This window comes from Notolepis coatsorum (genome assembly GCF_963971535.1).
Source record: "Notolepis coatsorum genome assembly, chromosome: 5".
Classification (NCBI taxonomy): domain Eukaryota; kingdom Metazoa; phylum Chordata; class Actinopteri; order Aulopiformes; family Paralepididae; genus Notolepis; species Notolepis coatsorum.
In genome coordinates, this window is record NC_140169.1 from 58,744,103 (window position 1) to 58,761,996 (window position 17,894).

At 44.3% G+C, this 17,894-nt stretch overlaps 1 protein-coding gene across 1 annotated transcript in view; it reads right to left on the minus strand.

Moving 5' to 3' along the window:
• The window catches only part of LOC311228219 (G-protein coupled receptor 6-like), a gene marked incomplete at both ends in the record, with an annotated part of 33,603 nt that overhangs the window by 12,072 nt on the left and 3,637 nt on the right, over positions 1 to 17,894 (minus strand). Inside the window, 5 exon segments of the mRNA XM_084314130.1 lie at positions 16,955 to 17,116; positions 17,119 to 17,136; positions 17,139 to 17,363; positions 17,366 to 17,464; positions 17,467 to 17,891. Coding sequence (XP_084170256.1) covers positions 16,955 to 17,116; positions 17,119 to 17,136; positions 17,139 to 17,363; positions 17,366 to 17,464; positions 17,467 to 17,891 — 929 coding nt within the window.

A 17,894-nucleotide genomic window follows, 5' to 3' on the forward strand; every position in this document is an offset into this window, starting at 1 on the left:
AGTAGAGACACACTTTAGTAGAGACACGCTTTAGTAGAGACACACTTTAGTAGAGACACACTTTAGTAGAGACACACTTTAGTAGAGACACGCTTTAGTAGAGACACACTTCAGTAGAGACACACTTTAGTAGAGACACGCTTTAGTAGAGACACGCTTTAGTAGAGACACACTTCAGTAGAGACACACTTTAGTAGAGACACACTTTAGTAGAGACACACTTTAGTAGAGACACACTTCAGTAGAGACACGCTTTAGTAGAGACACACTTTAGTAGAGACACACTTCAGTAGAGACACACTTCAGTAGAGACACACTTCAGTAGAGACACACTTTAGTAGAGACACACTTTAGTAGAGACACACTTTAGTAGAGACACACTTCAGTAGAGACACACTTCAGTAGAGACACACTTTAGTAGAGACACACTTTAGTAGAGACACACTTTAGTAGAGACACGCTTCAGTAGAGACACACTTTAGTAGAGACACACTTTAGTAGAGACACACTTTAGTAGAGACACACTTTAGTAGAGACACACTTCAGTAGAGACACACTTTAGTAGAGACACACTTTAGTAGAGACACACTTTAGTAGAGACACACTTTAGTAGAGACACACTTCAGTAGAGACACACTTCAGTAGAGACACACTTTAGTAGAGACACACTTCAGTAGAGACACGCTTTAGTAGAGACACACTTTAGTAGAGACACACTTCAGTAGAGACACACTTTAGTAGAGACACACTTTAGTAGAGACACACTTTAGTAGAGACACACTTTAGTAGAGACACACTTTAGTAGAGACACACTTCAGTAGAGACACGCTTTAGTAGAGACACACTTTAGTAGAGACACACTTCAGTAGAGACACACTTCAGTAGAGACACACTTCAGTAGAGACACACTTCAGTAGAGACACACTTTAGTAGAGACACACTTTAGTAGAGACACACTTCAGTAGAGACACACTTTAGTAGAGACACACTTCAGTAGAGACACACTTTAGTAGAGACACGCTTCAGTAGAGACACACTTTAGTAGAGACACACTTTAGTAGAGACACACTTCAGTAGAGACACACTTTAGTAGAGACACACTTTAGTAGAGACACACTTCAGTAGAGACACACTTTAGTAGAGACACACTTTAGTAGAGACACACTTCAGTAGAGACACACTTTAGTAGAGACACACTTTAGTAGAGACACACTTCAGTAGAGACACACTTCAGTAGAGACACACTTTAGTAGAGACACACTTTAGTAGAGACACACTTTAGTAGAGACACACTTTAGTAGAGACACACTTTAGTAGAGACACACTTTAGTAGAGACACACTTTAGTAGAGACACACTTTAGTAGAGACACGCTTCAGTAGAGACACACTTTAGTAGAGACACACTTCAGTAGAGACACACTTTAGTAGAGACACACTTCAGTAGAGACACACTTTAGTAGAGACACACTTTAGTAGAGACACACTTTAGTAGAGACACACTTCAGTAGAGACACACTTTAGTAGAGACACACTTCAGTAGAGACACACTTTAGTAGAGACACACTTTAGTAGAGACACACTTTAGTAGAGACACACTTTAGTAGAGACACACTTTAGTAGAGACACACTTTAGTAGAGACACGCTTCAGTAGAGACACACTTTAGTAGAGACACACTTTAGTAGAGACACACTTTAGTAGAGACACGCTTTAGTAGAGACACACTTTAGTAGAGACACACTTTAGTAGAGACACACTTCAGTAGAGACACACTTTAGTAGAGACACACTTTAGTAGAGACACACTTTAGTAGAGACACACTTCAGTAGAGACACACTTTAGTAGAGACACACTTTAGTAGAGACACACTTCAGTAGAGACACACTTCAGTAGAGACACACTTTAGTAGAGACACGCTTCAGTAGAGACACACTTTAGTAGAGACACACTTTAGTAGAGACACACTTCAGTAGAGACACACTTTAGTAGAGACACACTTTAGTAGAGACACACTTTAGTAGAGACACACTTCAGTAGAGACACACTTCAGTAGAGACACACTTCAGTAGAGACACACTTTAGTAGAGACACACTTTAGTAGAGACACACTTCAGTAGAGACACACTTTAGTAGAGACACACTTTAGTAGAGACACACTTCAGTAGAGACACACTTTAGTAGAGACACACTTCAGTAGAGACACACTTTAGTAGAGACACACTTTAGTAGAGACACACTTTAGTAGAGACACACTTTAGTAGAGACACACTTTAGTAGAGACACACTTCAGTAGAGACACACTTTAGTAGAGACACACTTCAGTAGAGACACGCTTCAGTAGAGACACACTTTAGTAGAGACACACTTCAGTAGAGACACACTTCAGTAGAGACACGCTTTAGTAGAGACACACTTCAGTAGAGACACACTTTAGTAGAGACACACTTTAGTAGAGACACACTTTAGTAGAGACACGCTTTAGTAGAGACACACTTTAGTAGAGACACACTTTAGTAGAGACACACTTTAGTAGAGACACACTTTAGTAGAGACACGCTTCAGTAGAGACACACTTTAGTAGAGACACACTTTAGTAGAGACACGCTTTAGTAGAGACACACTTTAGTAGAGACACACTTTAGTAGAGACACACTTTAGTAGAGACACACTTTAGTAGAGACACACTTTAGTAGAGACACGCTTTAGTAGAGACACACTTTAGTAGAGACACACTTTAGTAGAGACACACTTCAGTAGAGACACACTTCAGTAGAGACACGCTTTAGTAGAGACACACTTTAGTAGAGACACGCTTTAGTAGAGACACACTTTAGTAGAGACACACTTTAGTAGAGACACACTTTAGTAGAGACACACTTCAGTAGAGACACGCTTCAGTAGAGACACACTTTAGTAGAGACACGCTTTAGTAGAGACACACTTTAGTAGAGACACACTTTAGTAGAGACACGCTTTAGTAGAGACACACTTTAGTAGAGACACACTTTAGTAGAGACACACTTCAGTAGAGACACACTTCAGTAGAGACACACTTTAGTAGAGACACACTTTAGTAGAGACACACTTCAGTAGAGACACACTTTAGTAGAGACACACTTTAGTAGAGACACACTTCAGTAGAGACACACTTTAGTAGAGACACACTTTAGTAGAGACACACTTTAGTAGAGACACACTTTAGTAGAGACACACTTTAGTAGAGACACGCTTCAGTAGAGACACGCTTTAGTAGAGACACACTTCAGTAGAGACACGCTTCAGTAGAGACACGCTTTAGTAGAGACACACTTCAGTAGAGACACGCTTCAGTAGAGACACACTTCAGTAGAGACACGCTTTAGTAGAGACACACTTTAGTAGAGACACACTTTAGTAGAGACACACTTTAGTAGAGACACACTTTAGTAGAGACACGCTTCAGTAGAGACACACTTCAGTAGAGACACACTTCAGTAGAGACACACTTTAGTAGAGACACACTTTAGTAGAGACACACTTTAGTAGAGACACACTTTAGTAGAGACACACTTTAGTAGAGACACACTTCAGTAGAGACACACTTTAGTAGAGACACACTTTAGTAGAGACACACTTCAGTAGAGACACGCTTTAGTAGAGACACACTTCAGTAGAGACACACTTTAGTAGAGACACACTTCAGTAGAGACACGCTTCAGTAGAGACACACTTTAGTAGAGACACACTTTAGTAGAGACACACTTTAGTAGAGACACACTTTAGTAGAGACACACTTTAGTAGAGACACACTTTAGTAGAGACACACTTTAGTAGAGACACACTTTAGTAGAGACACACTTTAGTAGAGACACACTTTAGTAGAAACACACTTTAGTAGAGACACACTTTAGTAGAAACACACTTCAGTAGAGACACACTTTAGTAGAGACACACTTTAGTAGAGACACACTTCAGTAGAGACACACTTTAGTAGAGACACACTTTAGTAGAGACACACTTCAGTAGAGACACGCTTTAGTAGAGACACACTTCAGTAGAGACACACTTTAGTAGAGACACACTTCAGTAGAGACACACTTCAGTAGAGACACACTTTAGTAGAGACACGCTTCAGTAGAGACACACTTTAGTAGAGACACACTTTAGTAGAGACACACTTTAGTAGAGACACACTTCAGTAGAGACACACTTTAGTAGAGACACACTTTAGTAGAGACACACTTTAGTAGAGACACACTTTAGTAGAGACACACTTTAGTAGAGACACACTTTAGTAGAGACACACTTCAGTAGAGACACACTTCAGTAGAGACACACTTTAGTAGAGACACACTTTAGTAGAGACACACTTTAGTAGAGACACACTTTAGTAGAGACACACTTTAGTAGAGACACACTTTAGTAGAGACACACTTCAGTAGAGACACACTTTAGTAGAGACACCCTTTAGTAGAGACACACTTTAGTAGAGACACACTTTAGTAGAGACACACTTCAGTAGAGACACACTTTAGTAGAGACACACTTTAGTAGAGACACGCTTTAGTAGAGACACACTTTAGTAGAGACACACTTTAGTAGAGACACGCTTTAGTAGAGACACACTTTAGTAGAGACACACTTTAGTAGAGACACACTTTAGTAGAGACACACTTTAGTAGAGACACACTTCAGTAGAGACACACTTTAGTAGAGACACACTTCAGTAGAGACACACTTTAGTAGAGACACACTTTAGTAGAGACACACTTTAGTAGAGACACGCTTTAGTAGAGACACACTTTAGTAGAGACACACTTCAGTAGAGACACGAGTTAGTAGAGACACACTTCAGTAGAGACACACTTTAGTAGAGACACACTTCAGTAGAGACACACTTTAGTAGTGACACACTTTAGTAGAGACACACTTTAGTAGAGACACGCTTTAGTAGAGACACACTTTAGTAGAGACACACTTCAGTAGAGACACGAGTTAGTAGAGACACACTTCAGTAGAGTGTGGTTCCTCACTTTAAAATAGGTTTAGGGTTTAGTTTTAGACTTAGATTAACCCTTTCACTGCCACACTACAGAAGGTTAACCCTTTACTATCACACTACCGACGGTTACCTCACACGTGTAGTAAGTCAACACAATAATGCGTGCGTGTGTGTCTGCATGTATGTGTTTGTGAATGAATGAATGAATGAATGAATGAATGAAAACTTTATTTTGATTATCTTTTTCCCCCTCCTTCTTTTTCCGATTTTTCTCCCATCCCACTGTTAGTCGTTATGCCAATTCCCAACCCCCTTCCTGGTTGTTGCGCACTTTCCCCTACTGTTGGTCCGAGAGGCCGGAGACTGTCACATGCTTTTCTCCGATACATGTGCAGCCAGCCGGCAGCCAGCCTGGCAGCTCAGATTCTCACCGGGAGTGTAACGTGTGGGAGACCGCACTACCTCTCACCAGATCCTACCTTCGCTGAGCAGGGGCCCCGACCGAACTGTAGGGGTCGCTGTCCACAACGCCCAGGACCCACCCACGGCTCCCCTCCCCCTAACTCAGCCAAACGAGTTAGTATAGCGATCAGCCCGAGCCAAGGCAATGCTGACTCTCCGGGAGTCGAGACCGCAGCCTCTTGCATTGGAATGAAAACTTTATTTAACAGATTGCAGAATGGGTACAATACAGTACGGCTCAATACACACAATTGTTAAGGGGATGCAGACCAGAGAAAGACGTTTGTCTTGTTTACATCAGGGTCCCCCATTTTCAATTCATATTGACATTTATGACATACACAACATACATGACATTTATTTATGGCATAGGGACATACAGGTATTTAGTACTGTTACATTTGTGACATATACGATATTCAAATATACAGTACTGTTACCCATAGATCCTGACAGAGTATATACATATGATGGGGAGGGGACTGTACATTAGGAGGGGGTGGGTGGGTGGCAGAGAAATATACATACGGTGGGGAGGAGACTGTACATTTGGAGGGGGTGGGTGGGTGAGAGAGAAATATACATACGGCCGGGAGAGAATATATACATGCGGTGGGGAGGAGACTGTCTATTAGGAGGGGGTGGGGGGTTTGGACATTTACGTGGCCAGTTTCGAATTGCAGCCTCCCGTAGGTGCTCTTTAAGAGCGGTTTTGAATGTGGGTAGGGATTCACATTCCTTTACAGCTTTGGGTAGGGCGTTCCACATTGATGTGGCATAATTGCGAAACGTGTTTAGTCCCTTGTTTGAGCCGAATCTGGGTTTAACATGATTTGTGGAGCTTCCTCTGGTGTAGTGATCGTGGTATTCACTGACCTTTGGGAAGTATTTTGACATGTACATGGGTACCTTAGTCGTATAGTGTATCTTGTAGACCAGGCCCATTGCAAGTTGCTGTACTCTGATGGACCCTGATGTAAACAAGACGAAAGTCTTTCTCTGGTCTGCATCCCCTTAACAATTGTGTGTATTGAGCTGTACTGTATTGTACCCATTCTGCAATCTGTTAATAAAGTTTTCAATCAATCAATCAAAGTCTACTCTGAGCCATCCTAGGTTGTCAAAGTGGGCAGGGGTGAGGTGGGTTCTAGGAGTAAGGTCAAGCAGTAGTCTGACCAGTTTGTTTTGAGATGTTTGTAATTTTGTTTTTAGCGCCTTTGAGGTGCTTTGGTACCATGCGGTGCAAGCATAGTCGTAGTACCCTTGAATGAGTGCTCCTGCCAGAGTCTTCAGGGTATTCTTGTTTACCAGAGAGGAGATCCGGTACAAGAATCTAGTTCGTTGGTTGACTTTTTTTTATTACATTGGATGCCATTTTGTCACAGGAAAGATTTGCCTCTAGGATGGAAACCAGGTAGGTAATTTCATCTTTCCTTGTGACAATATTGTCACCCACTGTAATTGCGAAACTCCTTCCTCTCGAGCCAATGGCTAACTCCGTAATAATAATACTGTCGATGCCTATACGGGAGAATATCCGCGGCACCGCTGTAATTAACATTATTAATGAGTGACTCATTATTCCACGGTGTATACTTTACTGATTGCCTCAAGTGCTGGCTGCCCAGGTCTCGGTTGCACAGGCATTACATAGTTCCAACTTCCAACATCACTCCTGCCTGCCTCTGTCGAGCCTAATAAATGTTGTATTAAAGCTCGCCGCGACAGATTAACTTTAACCCAATGTTGAGAGAGCAGACTATGTACACAATGTCTCCGTTGGAAACAGATAGGGCAACGTTGGAAGGTGCAGGCTATTCGTTGTGTTTTGTGACTGTGGGTGGGGTGACAATTTGTGCGACAGTGGCTCGACGGGAGGTAAAGCAGTCGCCTGGTAACCTGGAGGTTCCCGGTTCGATTCCCGCTCTTCCCGGGCAGCGTGTCGAAGTGTCCTTGAGCAAGACACTTAACCCCGGGCCTAAATGCTCCCGATGAGCAGGTTGGCACCTCCGCCGTCGGTCGGTGTGTGAATGTGTGAGTGAATGGGTAGAAATGTGAGGAACAATATTGTAAAGCGCTTTGGATAAAAGCTGTTATATAAATGCAGCCATTTACCATTTATTTACCATTTTGTGCAATCGAGCAGGAAGGCCGGCGGTGAGTCTATAGACTATAGTGTTCACTCTCAGCCGGCGCTATCCATGGTGCTGAAATGCTTCCACTTTCACTTCCCTGTAATGGGAAGACTTTTCAGCACCAAGGACAGCGAACATCGACGTTTACCCACACCGTCTGGCTGCAGTAATAATAATAATAATAAATTGGATTTGAAGAGAGATGCGCCTTTCTCAGACTCAAGGACACTGACTGTACAAGGAGAGAGAAGCTATATAAAAGAAAGGGTAAATAAAAATTAGGGGGGGGGGAATGATGAATATTATGTGTATAGTAACAACAGGAAAAAAACAAATAAGATCAAAAAGGAAGCAAGGTGCTGTCCAATTGGATGAAGTGGTGACAAGAAAGTTAACAAAAACTTTAAAAAAACAGAAAACAAAAACAAACAAACAACAACAACAAAAACGGGATCTGTGGCTTAAAAGAAGAGTCAGGGGTGGGGCTATTTGGGAGCGGGGCCGTGTTGCGAAGGCAAGTGTGAACACAGGTGTGTTTTTAGGTGGGTCTTGAACAGGTTGATGGTGTCAGAGCCTCGGATGGTGGGGGGGGGGAGAGGGAGCTCCACAGCCGTGGGGGGCAGCTACAGCGAAGGCTCGGTCTCCCAGTACCGGCACCGTCGTGTTGGAGACGGGAGAGAGGGGTTAGAAGTCCAAAGTGAGGGGAGACATTTGACACCACGGTGGAGAGAGAGAGAGTCAAATGACGCGTCCATGTGCCTCGTCATCATCATGTAATACTTGGAACTGGTCGTGGGGGGGGGGGGGCTGGACCGCTGGACACCTCGCTGCCGGCTGTACTCACGTCATTTTCCCGTGCAACGTAAAGAAGATGCCGACCATGCACATTAGAATATGGCGCGCTTGGGCACTTGGGCTACAAATAGCCTTCGAGGTGATGACGAGTCATTAATGGGACAGTCGTTTTGGACATTTGTGGGCGGCGACAATCCTTCTTAAAATGAAAGCAACAAGCTGTTCTGGTGGAGATGAGTGAACAAACATATCACGCACACACACACACGCACGCACACGCACGCACGCACACACACGCTCATGCCGTCTCATTAGGCTCATGCGACCTTTCCTCCAGTTATTATATGATGCTTATATCAGCCTAACATGGCGTGACAGCTTTATACAAGTAATGAATTCAAACCGTTAACCTCGAAAATAAATCACTGAGGTGGGCCCCCCTCGGTCGGTGTCGAGGTTATACATTTGACAAAAAGAAATACGACAATGTGCAAAGAAACAAACAAAAATAAACGAAATGAAACAAAAACAAAACATTTGGCCTATATTATTATGGGTCGGCAATACGTGGCACTCGTTTTGTCGAGTGTGAATGAATGAATGAATGAATGAATGAATGAATGAATGAATGAATGAATGAATGAATGAATGAATGAATGAATTAATGAAAACTTTATTTAACAGATTGCAGAATGGGTACAATACAGTACAGCTCAATACACACAATTGTTAACGGGATGCAGACCTGAGAAAGACTTTCGTCTTGTTTACATCAGGGTCCCCCATTTTCAATTCATAATGACATTTATGGCATATAGGACCACTGGCGGACTCAGGGGGGGGGGCCCTATTGGTGTCCCCACGGTCGAAAAACGTGTGCTAAAGTGCCCTTTTGAGTGAAAGAAATTAGAGGATGTGCCCTATTGGTGCCCCCACGGTCGAAAAACGCCCGCTTAAGTGCCCTTTTGAGTGAAAGAAATGAGAGGATGTGCCCTATTGGTGCCCCCACGGTTGAAAAACGCGCGCTTAAGTGCCCTTTTGAGTGGCGAAGAATTAGAATCTGGTGCTAACATGGTCAATAATGCTTATTTTGGACAGAAAAATGTGTCTTAAACATTTAAATTGACCAAACATAGACCGTTTTTATTCCAATCAAGGCAAGAAGGCTAGTGGTATGTGCTATATGACATATTATTTTATAATACAATTATAACATTGTAGGCTACAGTACAAATATTATATACAGTACAATTATATTACTATTATAAAACTAATATTATTTTCTCCACCTTAGATAAAGACAGTACAGACAATGAAGATGGAGATATTCACAAGGGAAATGGTGAAGAAGTGGAGGAAGGAGAAAATGCAGATGATTGTATGGAGAGAAACGATGAAGAAGTTGAGGAAAGAGAGAATGCAGATAATGCTATGGAGAGAAATGATGGTGACACAACAACAAATAACTTGAATGCTCTCCTGTTGCCATTAAAATATCCCACTGATCAGAAGCACAGCATAGACCGCACTCTGATAGATTTGTTGAGTTTTGTTGCTCTATTGGACCTTGTCAACCAGTTCTAACTTATCCAAAGACAGAGGGGCGTTCATTCCACAGGGAGTGGTATCAAGATAATCACTGGCTAGAATATTCTATGGAAAGTGATTCTATGTTTTGTTTTGGTTGCCGACTTTTCTTGAAAGAGAGAAAATATGATAATAAAGCAGCTTGGAGAACAGGGGGAGTTAACAATTGGAGAAAAGGCTCAGAGAAAATTAAGGAGCATAAACAAACAGAAGCACATATGGTAAGCATGGTAAGATGGAGCAACTTCAAACAGAGACCACTGAAAGAGGCTTTCAGGAGGGCAGACGTAGAAGGCCAAGCCAAAAGAGAACAGGAACGACAAAGAAACAGGGAGCTAATGACAAGACTGGTAGACATCACATTGTATCTTGCACGGCAAGATGGGGCGTTCAGGGGTCATGATGAAAGTGGTACATCTTTGAACAAAGGTAATTTCCTTGAACTTCCTACTTGCAAAATATGACTCCACCATCAAAATGCACCTTGATAAAATCAATCACATCCAGTCTCAACAGAAAAAACCACAGACATCACTGTTGTCCTACAAGACACAGAATGACATTATCAGTGCCCTTGCCACCTATGTCAGAAGAGTAATTCTCAAAGAAATGGAAGATTCCAAAATATTCTCCATTCTCTTGGATGAGACAACTGATGTTTCTCATGTCGAACAGGTGTCCTTTGTTGTTCGCTTTGTCCCTCAGATGGAAATCAAGGAGAGATGTTTACAAGTTTGTGATGTGAGTGGAACAACAGCAAAATAATTGGAGAATGTTGTGATGACATTCCTTGAGGAGAATGGATTAAAAGTGGAAGACATCAGGGGCCAAGGCTACGATGGAGCCGCAAATATGAGCGGAAGCTACAACGGTCTGCAGTCGCAAATTCAGAGCCACAATGAGAAATCTTTATACGTGCACTGCCATGCCCACTGTCTCAAACTGGTCTTGGTGGAGAGTGCCAAATCAAGCCAGCATTTTGTTCGGTTTTTCAATTTAGTTGAAAATCTGTACACTTTCATATCCAGATCTCCAAAAAACGCCACGCTGCGTTTGTGAAAATGCAACAGACCATGTACCTTGGCCAAAGACTCTGTGAACTGAAAAGGCTGTCTGACACACGGTGGGTGTGTAGAGAAGATGCTCTGAGATCCCTGAAGAAGGTCCTTTCTGCTGTGGTGAAGCTGCTTCAGAACATGGCTGATAGTGATCCACCAGACTCTGCAGCAGGTGATGCCCGGATGCTCTTGCGTAGCATAGATTTTGAATGTATGCTATGCATGGAGATTGCCACACCTGTCTTCAATGAGACTGCCATCGCATCTGCTTCACTTCAGAGAAAAGACCTTGACTTGTCAGCATCATACACCATTGTGGAGGGAGTCATACAAAGAGTGAAAGCAATGAGGAAGGATGAGGAGTTCAAGGTCCTTTTCTCAAAAGCAAAAGGGCAAGCAGAGGCAGCAGGCATTGAGGTGCCAGAAGAAATACCTGGACAAACAAGACGCAGGAAGGTACCTCAAAGGTACAGGTATAGCTCTCAATCTGCTACAGAGGACCAAGTCCAAGACTTGGAGGAGCACTACCGGGGAAAGGTGTTCTTTACCTTTCTTGACATACTCTCCCGTGAGCTACACCGAAGATTCAAAGGGTAGGATGACACGCCTACTGGGTCAATCCTATCAGGTCTTCACTGCCTTACCATCTCAAGTCACTGGAAGGGCATGACAAACGACACAGCTACTGTATCTGTCAGAGATGTGTGCCAGTTTTATGATGTAGAGGAAGAGAATGTTGTCACCGAACTCAAGGTATTCCACTGAAGGTATGCTCTCCCCTCCAACAATGTCAAAGCTGCGCTTAAGTGCCTTAAAGACAATGATGTGGAATCTGTTTTCCCAAATATAACCATGCTCCTCAAAACATATGCTACAATACCAGTGACAACTGCTTCAGTAGAGCGATCATTCTCTAAACTGAAGCTGATCAAAACCCAGCTCAGAAACCGATGTGGGGAAAAAAGGCTCTCTGATCTTATGCTGCTTTCAATTGAGAGGGATATCCCAATTGATCATAATGAGGTCATTGACATATATAAACAGAGGACCAAAAGACGAATTCTGCTATGACTCCCCCACCCCCATCTCCCTTCCATTGCAGCAATGGAGAGCCAGCACATACAAATCTGTCCATGAAAATAACCAACATATTTTCATTAGAGGTGATAGAGGAGAGGACAGAGGATGGCAGGAGGGAGGAGTCAGGTGGTACAATATAGTACGTTTAATGGAGAGAATGGGGAAGATAGGGAGGGGGAGGGAGAGAAAGAGAGGGAGAGAAGGATGAGAGAAGGAGAGTAAAGGACAGGAGGAGAGAATGAGAGAACAGGAGGAGAGAAGGAGTGGACAGGAGGAGAGAAGGGGAGTATAGGAGGAGAAAAGGGGAGGAGAGGACAGGAGGAGAGGACAGGATGAGAGAAGGAGAGTAAAGGACAGGAGGAGAGAATGAGAGAACAGGAGGAGAGAAGGAGTGGACAGGAGGAGAGAAGGGGAGTACAGGAGGAGAGTAGGGGAGTATAGGAGGAGAGAAGGGGAGGAGAGGACAGGAGGAGAGAATGAGAGGAGAGGGGGAGTACAGGAGGAGAGAAAGGGAGGAGAGAGAAAGGAAGAAGCTCAACGGCACTCGAATTAACTTTAACTGTTAAACTGTTTTATGAAATAAAATTTTTAAAGGTGTATTGTTCCCTGTGTGTTTTTATCATAGAGGTGTGGTTATACTATTAATCTGGATTGTCTATGTTATTCTAATGTTAATCTTAATCAAGGATGAAGACTATTTCATCATACATGACGCATCATAGCTTTTTGCTCACTGATGGGGTCCCATGTTGTGCAGTAGGTGCCCTTTTTTTATTTTCGCCCCTGCCCTTCAAACAGCCTGAGTCCGCCACTGTATAGGACATACATGACATACAGGTATTTAGTACTGTTACATTTGTGACATACGATATGGTGGATGTGGTGATTAGACCACACACAGAAAAAGGGACAGAAAATAAACACGTTCACGAGGAGAATGTACTTGACCAAACACATCATTCAGCGACGGTCTCCTGTCCCTGTGCCCCCCCCACCCCCCCCCCTGGCCCTGCCTGATGGCATCACGGGGAGAGGATGCCTGTTTAAACAGCTCGTAGATAAACCGGTGCGCGGGCGGCTGCCAGGCCGCAGACCGCTTTTACGAGGCATCCCACGCGGGAGAGAGCAAAGACCCATAATCATGTCTGTCAGAGCCTCTTTCGCGAACACGCTCGCGCACGCACACACACACACACACACACACGCACACACACACACACACACACACACACACACACACACACACACACACACACACACACACACACACACACACACACACACACACACACACACACACACACACACACACACACACACACACACACACACACACACACACACACACACACACACACACACACACACAAATATACACACACACATGTATTTCTGATTTGTTTTTCAGCTTTCTAATGGGATATCCCTACATGGCTATAGCTTAGCCAATAACAATGGGTATAGGCCTATAGCCTGATCCGTTCACGTTTCCATTTAGTAATTTAGCTGAACGCTGTTATCCAAGAACTTACAAGTTGTGTAACAACAAGTCAGCAGGAAGGATGAGCAGTATTGTTCTTTCAAACGGTGTGGAACTTGAGCGCTACACTCTGAGTGCATAGTAGTATATTAGACATATTAGCATATAGGTAGTATAGACATATTAGCATACTAGGTAGTAGTATAGACATATTAGCATATACTATAGACATATTAGCATATAGGTAGTAGTATAGACATATCAGCATATATGTAGTATAGACATATTAGCATACTAGGTAGTAGTATAGACATATTAGCATATACTATAGACATATTAGCATATAGGTAGTAGTATAGACATATCAGCATATATGTAGTATAGACATATTAGCATACTAGGTAGTAGTATAGACATATTAGCATACTAGGTAGTAGTATAGACATATTAGCATACTAGGTAGTAGTATAGACATATTAGCATACTAGGTAGTAGTATAGACATATTAGCATACTAGGTAGTAGTATAGACATATTAGCATACTAGGTAGTAGTATAGACATATTAGCATACTAGGTAGTAGTATAGACATATTAGCATACTAGGTAGTAGTATAGACATATTAGCACAGTAGGTAGTAATATAGACATATTAGCATAGTATAGACATATTAGCATATAGGTAGTAATTAAGACATATTAGCATAGTAGGTAGTAGTATAGACATATTACTGTAGGTATAGACATATTAGCATACTAGGTAGTAATATAGACATATTAGCATATACTATAGACATATTAGCATATAGGTAGTAGTATAGACATATTAGCATATAGGTAGTAGTATAGACATATTAGCATATAGGTAGTAGTATAGACATATTAGCATATAGGTAGTAGTATAGACATATTAGCATAGTAGGTAGTAGTATAGACATGTTAGTATAGTAGTAGTATAGACATATTAGCATATAGGTAGTATAGGCATATTAGCATAGTAGGTAGTAATATAGACATATTAGCATAGTAGTAGCATAGTACAATGTAGTACAATAGTACAATGTACTATGCGCTACTATACTACCTATTATGCTAATATGTCTATACTACTACCTATATGCTAATATGTCTATGTCATAGTATAGATATTATCTGCTGCATATTTCATGCATTATTTATTAAAGAGTAGCTCATGATCACAACATTTCTCATGTCCTGCGCTCATAAAAAGCCTCATATCTAATCGACACATCTGTAGCTATAACACTGTGTCGACGTTATTAAAGTGTTAAGACTTCTGCATGAACTCTGTGTGTCTTTAACGTCATTAAGTCTGCCGCACGTGTCAAGTTGAGTCTATATGCATAATAATGCCTATGTGTGTGCGTAGTAGGCTATAGTATTTAAACAATCACGTTTGGTCTTTTACGTGCAGCAGGGATTGTTTCCCACTGGGATACCTCTAAACACTGTGATAGACCCTCTAAACACTGTGATAGACCCTCTAAACACCCTCTAAACACTGTGATAGACCCTCTAAACACTGTGATAGACCCTCTAAACACTGTGATAGACCCTCTAAACACTGTGATAGATCTATCACAGTGTTTAGAGGGATGCTTTAGTTGCGGACGGTTCCGTTGAGAAACGGTTGGCTGTTGACACGTCTCATCTGCTCACCGCGGAGTGAGGGGAAGACTCACTTCTCTCTCTCTCTCCCTCTACCCCCCCCCCTCTCTCTCTCTCTACTCCCCCCCCCCCCTCTCTCTCTCTCTACCCCCCCCCCCTCTCTCTCTCTCTCTCTCTCTCTCTCTCTTCTCTCTCTCTCTCTCTCTCTCTCTCTCTCTCTCTCCCCATCTCTCTCTCTCTCTCTCACTCACTGTGCAAACAGATTTCGAATGTGTCTGGGTGCAAGTTGAAGCCTTTCTCCGGGGCGAGGCATCGCCGTCTCAATGTGTGCCATTAGTCTCTTCAAACAGACGCACCTGTCCAGCGCTCCCGGAAAAGAGGATGGGGGTCGGGGGGCTGTGTGTGTGTGTGTGTGTGTGCGTGTGTGTGTGTGTGTGTGCGTGCGTGTGTGTGTGTATGTGTGCATGTGTGCGTGCATGCGTGTGTGTGTGTGTGTCTGTGTGTCTGTGTGTGCATGTGTGCGTGCAGCGTGTGTGTGTGTGTGTGTGTGTGTCTGTGTGTCTGTGTGTCTGTGTGTGTGTGTGTGTCTGTGTGTGTGTGTGTGTGTGTGTGTGTGTGTGTGTGTTGTGTCTGTGTGTCTGTGTGTCTGTGTGTGTGTGTGTGTGTCTGTGTGTGTGTGTGTGTGTGTGTGTGTGTGTGTGTGTGTGTGTGTGTGTGTGTGTGTGTGTGAGAGAGAGGGGGGGGCAGAGCGAAGAAACAACTCCAATGCAACACGAGGGCTATAAGAACAGTTAGACACGTGAGACATATATATATATTCTGTTTACAATCATTTTATTCATACACTCCTCTCGTAGAAAATTTACATCATGTAGTAGACAATACAAAATAGAAAACGGCCCACAGTATACGGACACAGACTGTTAACACACAATAGGCCTAAATGCAACACTTTAAAAAACATGGAATAAAGTGCAAGGTTTCCATTCCTTTTCTCGTATATAAGTACATTCGCAGGTTTGTTGTCTTTTTAGTTTTTTTTTCTCCTCAATATCACAAATGTTCTTGTTCACAGCATTTGAAATCGCACCGGACGGTATATGTTGTGTTGAGAGACATGGTAAAGTGCAGATATGCGTGAGATATACATTTTCTTTTAGAGCGTCACGTCCTTGTAAAGCGTTCACTGTCAACATGTAAGCGGATTGTCATTGGTCACTGGATGATATTCTCTCTCTTTCTCTCTCTTTCTCTCTCTTTCTCTCTCTCACACACACACACACGCACACAGACAGACAGACAGACACGCACACACACACACACACACACACACACACACACACAGACACGCACACACACATGCACGCACACAGACTCAGACAAGCGCACACACACACACACACACACAGACAGACAGACAGACACGCACAGACACACACACACACACACATAATATGAGAGAGAGCGAGGGACACAGAGAGAGAGAGAGGGAGAGAGAGAGAGGGACACAGAGAGGAGAGAGAGAGAGAGAGAGAGAGAGAGAGAGAGGAGAGAGAGAGAGAGAGAGAGAGAGAGAGAGAGAGAGCCAGAGACACGCCGCGCACACACACACACACAGACAGACAGACAGAGTCAGACACACAGACACACACACACGCGCGCACACACACACACACACGCACGCACACACCACACACACACACAGCACCCAGCACCCCCCGGTCCGTCCCCTAGACCTCGCTGGGTGACCGGAGCGGTACCCCCCCGCCCCCGCCGCCCCCCCGCCGGAGGAGGAGGAGCGATGGAAGCAGCCGCAGAAGAGCACGTAGAGGGAGCGCTGGATCTCCGCGTTGCGGTAGGCGTAGATGATGGGGTTGATCATGGAGTTGTACGTGGCCGGCAGCAGCGTGCGTACGTGTACACCGCCGGGTACCCCGCTCGCCCGCCAGGCAGTAGATGGCAAAGGGCAGCCAGCTGGCGCCGAACGTGCCCAGGATGATGGCGAGCGTGCTCACGCCCTTCTTGGTGGCCACGTAGTGCGACGGCGCGCCGGCGAAGAAGTGCTGCTGCAGGGCGATCTGGTGCGCGTGACGGCACACGATCTTGCAGATCCGGGCGTAGAGGCCGAGCATCAGCGCGAAGATGGCGAAGAAGGCGTGGCCAGCAGCGTCACGTTGGCGCGCGTCAGCGGGCGCACGATGCTGCACGCGCGCGCGTCCTCCAGGCAGTTCCAGCCCAGTATGGGCAGCAGGCCAGGCACAGGGACACGCCCCACGTGCCCACCAGCATCAGGTGCACGTAGCGCAGCGTGCGCTCCGAGAAGTAGGTCAGCGCGTTGTAGAGCGACAGGTAGCGGTCCACGGTGATGGCCAGCAGGCTGCTGATGGACGCGGTGAACGAGGCCACCAGGAAGCCCACGGTGACCAGGCTGACGGTCTCCGAGGAGATCACGTACTGGAACACAAAGTTCAGGATGAGTCCCATGCCCGCCAGCAGGTCGGCGATGGCCAGGCTGCCGATGAGCACGAACATGGGGGTCCGCAGGGTCGGCGTGTAGAAGATGATGGCCACCACCAGGGCGTTCTCGCACGCGATGACGGTGCCCGACATGCAGAGCATGATGTCCCACGGGTTGACGCCGCCGCCGCCGGGGAAGTCCTCCAGCTGGAGTGACTCCTGCGGGTCGCTG